The sequence below is a fragment of the Meles meles genome, chromosome 9 (assembly GCF_922984935.1).
Source record: "Meles meles chromosome 9, mMelMel3.1 paternal haplotype, whole genome shotgun sequence".
Taxonomy (NCBI): Eukaryota; Metazoa; Chordata; class Mammalia; order Carnivora; family Mustelidae; genus Meles; species Meles meles.
In genome coordinates, this window is record NC_060074.1 from 72,514,582 (window position 1) to 72,520,581 (window position 6,000).

Consider the following 6,000-nt stretch of genomic DNA (forward strand, 5'->3'; position numbering starts at 1 on the left):
AGCTATGAAAAAGCTAAGGTGCACAAAAAGAAACGGTCATTTGGAGACGCGCACCTAAGCTTTTTCTCTAGGAAATGCTGTCAGGGCGTTTTCCTTTTTAATGGTTGGTGGTTCATTTCTAAAGTAAACAAACGTTGCCCCACGATGTAAAGTAATAAAAGTTTCATTAATGGAACATAACAAGTATAAACACCTTGTTTATTCCTGTTTCTTTGTACAAAACGGGCAAAAATGTCTTCAAGGATTTATATCTATTTTGTAAATATTAGCATGGCTTTAGCCAGGGGCGGACAACGTCCACCCGCTTCTCTATAAGGAGACACTTGGAAAGCGCCTTCAGATAAGGTTCAATTCTTTTGTATTTCAGCAACGTCGGCCCACGCATCTCTATTTGGTTTGACAAATAATGCAACTCCTACTACATCCCCGTGACACGAGGTGAAATTCCCATTGTGTGCAAATAATTTAACTTCTAATCTTCTGGTGGAACAACAATCATTTCTATTTGGATGTTTGTGTTTCGCTAAATGAAGGCTCAAATAATATTTAGTTTCCTTGTTCCTTTGTGCTGTTTTTAAAATGGCATGTTAGATTGGGGGTGGGAGGGGACTATTCTTTTGCTCAATTTCACTTTATCTGAGCAGGTTTAGAGTATCCATGTTGTAGAAGTGTATCAACAGAATAAATGACTTCAACTGAAGGGATATTTTACCCACTTTCAAGGCTTAAAATTGTTTTCTATGAGATTTGCATCCATAGGCAGAATTTCTAATTGTCTTGTAAGAAATTATTTTTTAAGCTATTAGGGAAGTCAAAGAAGAGCTTGCTGCCTTGCAGGGATTAAAACAACCTTTCTTAACTGGCTAAATATTAAATAGATGAATTATCAGGCTGTTTAGATTTAGCCCGGTTTTCCCTCATCTCCTCTTCCTACCATAAATAATAATAAAAATACATAATGCATTATGGCTCCAGGCGTTTTCCAGCTTGGTGTGTTACCGCAGGAGTATCTGCTGAGTCTGCGGGTGTCTGCGAAGGCCCCAAGTGTCATCTGCGGCTTAGGGTTTCATGGATTAGACTTTAAACGGTGTCTGGGCCGGCTGACATCAGCTTCCTCTCACACCGAGGCTCCAAAGAAGTGCGGGGCTGGGGGCCCGGAGGCGCCCCTTTCTCATGGGGTGGGGGAGTTCGCTTTGGACAAATCGGCTTTCTCTCACCTTTGGAGAAAGCTTCCCCGAGGCTTCTGAGAATTGCTCGGATGCTCGGATTCTTTCCTGCCATTGACCTGAGTGTTATGTGATGGGCGCACTAGGTCGCTCCCGGGGGACCGGGGGGGGGGGGGGGGGGGTGGCCGAGCGAGAGGGGGGTCTGCGCACAGCCATTTAAAACTTCATAAATTATAAACAAGCCGCCTTGGCCTTCGCCATAAATTCTGCTCCTTTTGAGCCTGCAATTAGTGTTAGGAAGCACTGGAGTCTAAACACAACCAAACGCCCTCTGAAGGGCCCAACTGCCCAAGGTTGCAAACCTTTATTTATTTCCCAGTCCCACCGCCTCCGCACCCCGAGGTCTGCACACACAGTCGCCTCCTCCCCCGCCGGCGGTACACTCTCGGTTGGGTTCCCGCTCCGCGAGGGAAGGTCACAATAGCTGCTCTATCGGCGGAGGCACCCGCCTCCTCCCTCCCGGGTCTCGGAGAAGCAGAGAAAGGAGAGAGTGGGGGAGGGGAGCCTGCACTGGGCAATGGCGCCCTAAGCCCAGGCTTCTCCATCCCCGGGGAAGTGGGGGAGTGTGTGTCTTGCAGCGGGAAGGGGCAAGTTGGCAGGATAAGGAAACCTCCAGCCTAGCCCGTGACTTGGGCCCGAGACAGGCTCACCGGGGGCAAGGGTGAACGCACCCAGGCCTCGAGGCTGCTGGTCCCTCACTGTCCGGCGCGGGGTTGCGGGCGCTCGCAGCAGCCAGGGCTTCCGGGAGCCCCGTGCCTTTGTGTGCGAGGCTTCTCCAGGGTCTCAGCGTCGGGTAAGGAAGGCCTCACAATGGCACCGCTGGGCCTGCGCCTGGCGCTGAGGAAGGGCTGGGCCGGCTTTGAGCCTTGGTCTCTGGGATGTGTACCTCGTTTGCTGCTCCAGGAGAGGAAGTGGCTCTTTGGCTCAGGCCTTGATCAGCTCTTTTTTTTATTTTATTTTTTTCCTACAGAGACCCCTGAAGGGTGAAGTGGGGGGAGGGGAGGGGTCAGGGAGGTTGTGGGGGATCCCCCTGAGGCTTGAAGAAAGGGCTCAGAGTAAAAAACCCAGGCCCATGGATGGGGGTAGCAGCCGTCTGGGAGTCCCTGGTTGTTCTGTCCAGGCAATCAAACGTGAATTAAAGCAGGGTGGAGAGGAGGCTGCCCAGAGGGCCCACTGCTGACTGGGAGGTGTGGGTGGGGAAAGAGATTTAGGCAGAGGGAGAGCTTGCCCTGGCTTCCAGGAGAAACTCAGGATCCAGCCTGGAGTGGAGTAAAGAGACCCCACTGAGCTAGCCAGGGGTGTGGGGCAGTTGCAGAGGAAACGTCTGAAGAGTAGTCCTGGCCCCTGGAAAGGTGGTAAGAAAGGGCGATTAAGTAAATGTTCTGCCTCCTGGCTTTCAGACCTCAGCCTCATCCACGGACCTGACAGAGAAAAATCCGCCTCTGATGAATCATTAAGTTAACCATCCATTTGTACCATTTCTTTATACAGGCTTTCAAATGAGAGAGAGAGAGAGAATATAGAGTGAGTACTTTCCCCCTGGTGCAGCCCCAGGCCGAGTCCCTATCACAGACACATCAGCCAAATTGGTTTCCTAGGCCCCAGAGGCTGCTAACCTTGCTGAACAGGATTTTTCGAATTTCTATCTGTAAGGAGTATTAAAAGATAGTGATTACCTACCCTAGCTATTCATTTCTCCCTCCCCCATTCTGCACCAGCCAACCCACCCCAGAGTGAAGCGCATCTCCTCAGCCATAAGTCTTGGGAGCTTAGGCTCTCCATCTGCTGAGGTTTTTCATTAGGGAGGGTGAAGAGGATATGTGTGGGTGTATGTTTGAATAACAAAGAAGAAACCCAACATCCTAATGAAACGTGTTTCTCGCTTGACCTGGAGGAGCCAGAAGCTTGTTTACGCTGTCAGTACTCAAGGAACAGCCACAAGCCTGATCGGCTTTATCCTCAGAATTCATTGCACCTTTCTCTTAAAGTAAAGAATTGGTTAATCCCAGTTACAGATCCAGGAAGGTCCTCTTCATCTGGGTGTTCTTGGCATGAATTTGGTCCTTCTTTCAGAAACTGTAAGGGAAAAAATGTAGGATGAACAGAACTTTGTGAGTATTAAATAAAAATACAAAGAGGGGCAGAAGGCCTCAGTCCCCACAGGCCTATAGCCTTACCATTTCGGGGCACTGCAACTTCCCAGAGAGGACAGAGCTATGGCCTGGGTGAACAGACTTAGCCCTGGACACTCTGGGCAAAGAGAGCTAAGACTGAGAGCCAGCCATACCCTCACCAGCTGTGAGGACTAGCTCACTTAGATTTCTCTTGCAGAGAGCCTGGATGGAGAGAAAAAAAGGCGGGGTAGTTGAATCCTCTGTACTCACCGCATTGGTGGTGCTGGAGGTGAAGATCATCACAGAGGGTGAAATCTTAGTTTTCATTGTTCCCTTGTCTCTGGTCCAGCTACAAATGCCCTTATCTTTGGGGCTCAAAGTTGGTTCCAAATGGATTATATATACCTGGCCTACAGCCCATGCCTGAACACTTCCCTCAGATCCCATAACCACTTGGCAAGTTGGAATAGTACAAAGGTAATTCAAGGACGCACTTTCAAGCCAGGTCTAGCCTGAAGCAATCATAGTGAACAAAAGGTTTCCCCACATGAAGGAAGAGGAAATGTAAATGGATGTCCAATCATTTGCAGTAGCAGAAGCAGGTGAAAGGTCCCTAATGGTGTTTTGTTGTTGTTGTTTTTTAAAGATTTTATTAATTTGAGAGAGGGAGCACAGAGGGGGAATGAGAGAGAGAAGCAGACTTCCCACTAAGCAGAGAGCTTAATGTGGGGCTCAATCCCATGACCTGAGCTGAAGGCAGATGCCCAACTGCCTGAGCCACCCAGGGACCCCAAAAGGTCCCTATGGGTGGCAAAACATCTGGACTGGTTCCGATAGCTAGTCTGGATCATTTTTATGGAAGAGTAATATCTGGAAAATAATGAAAATGGGATTTTAACATTAGTAAGAGCCCAAGGAGGAGACTTTAATTTAAATCAGGATTCATGGAGAACCCTGGTGGAACAGATGAAATGTTTTTATTGGGAAAGCAGGCCTAAAACCAGGCCAAGAGGACTTGTTGGGCCAGGGCCTTTGTGAAGGAGGGAAGAAGAGCGTTGCTGACTTCTGAGGAGAGGGGAAGAAGGCCCTTTGATGGCTCTATTGTTCCAAGCGCTGCCTACAAATACCACACGCCTCTCTGCCTCCTCCGCAAGGGCCAAGCGGGAAACTGGGTCGACTGAGCAGAGCTCGAGGTAGTGGCAGAGCCGGCACCAACCTTCCTCAGCATCTCTGCTGCCCCTTGGGGCAGCGACGCCGCGCCATTCCTGTCGCAGGCACAGAACACACAAAGGAAGCCCCCACCCGTCCTCAGACGTGGGGACACTCTGGGGAGGAGGCTGGCTTGGACCCCGAGTCTAAGCACCTCCCTCCCCTGCGGGGAACAATAGCCGCCGCCTCCCCCGGGCGGCCCGGCGGTCGCGCGGCACAAAGGCCGCCTTGGGGCCGCGCCACCATGTGACGCGCGCGCTCGCTCCGCGCTCCCCCGGCCCGCGGCAGGGCGCAGCCAGCAGAGCGCGGGAGCCGCGGGGCCGCGGCTGGGCTGCCGAAATCCACCTGGCACGCTTTCGGAGAGACAAACGGTGAGTTAATCACCCAACAGGCTGGCGGCCGCGTCCCTTCTCGCCAGCGAGGCGGCCTGGGGAGGGGGCTGGGGAGGAGGATTACTCTGTGTGTGTCGCGGGCTGGGGAGGGGGTGGCGGGAGAGGTTAGTCCTATTAAGAATTCATCAATCACCCGGTGTGCACTTTTCGCTCGACAGCGGTTCCTCCTACTTCAGAGCAAGTCCAGGCCAGCTGGGAGCCGACCAGAAACCGCAAGCAGAGGAGACGCAGGCACGAGGGGTGAGCGCTCACGGAGGGTGCGACCCGCCGCCCCAGGCTCTGCTGTGCGAGGCCGGTCACCCCCTCGCTCCGGGTCCCTCCTGTCGCCTGCCCGCCCGCCCTCCGACCACTTGCGGCCCGCGGCCCTTCCAAGAGGCCGGCAGCGCCCGTCCCGGACGCACCGTGACTCGGTATCCATCCTCCCAACCCCCGCCACCGACATCTCCTGCTTCCTCCCTATCCAGTCACCCTCAACGCCACTCTACGCCTAGAAACGGGCAACTCCATCTCTCCCAAGGCAGAACAAGAAAAATCCCAATGGGTCAGAAGGTTTTTGCAGACACTAAGAATTTTAAAAAGATTCCCAAGGGACTAGACTTCAAGGAAGAGACTGAGCTAGTTTCGTTCTCTTATTTACCTGGAGGAGTGATTTGTGTGGGAAGAAGCAGGGTAACACCCGGGTTGAACTTGGAACTAAACTTGAGTGCCATATAAAAAGAACAATAAAAATACCAACCACAATGATAAGCCTCTCCTCTTTTCTGGTGTGAAGGAAGGACTGAACTATTTTACATCAGCTCTTTTGGGGGTTCATTTTAGAAATACCATAAAGGGATAGACTAAGGGATAGACTGAAAACGGCGCGTAGCGGGGGCGGGGGTCATTAGCATTAGAGCTGTTTGCCGCGGGAGGGCTTGGGTAAGTGGGTGGTGAAGCATTCGTATAGCCCTTCTTGAGTGGTGCTTGTACTTCTCTTTGTAAAATCTAAGAAAGTTCCGGGCTACTCCCACCCCTTTTACTGTTTTTCTAAGTGACGTCAGCTGAGAAGTTTCTGGAGTT

The 6,000-nt window shown here is 51.7% G+C and overlaps 1 protein-coding gene across 1 annotated transcript in view; it reads left to right on the forward strand.

Moving 5' to 3' along the window:
* The window catches only part of LOC123950427 (serine/arginine repetitive matrix protein 3-like), a 6,695-nt gene extending 1,010 nt beyond the window's left edge, over window positions 1–5,685 (forward strand). Inside the window, exons 2-4 of the mRNA XM_046018216.1 lie at window positions 1,871–2,019; window positions 4,701–4,920; window positions 5,100–5,685. Of these exons, the coding sequence (XP_045874172.1) occupies window positions 1,871–2,019; window positions 4,701–4,920; window positions 5,100–5,655 (925 nt within the window). The 3' untranslated portion in view covers window positions 5,656–5,685. The remainder of the gene's footprint in view (window positions 1–1,870; window positions 2,020–4,700; window positions 4,921–5,099) is intronic.
* The last annotated feature ends 315 nt before the right edge of the window (window positions 5,686–6,000 follow it).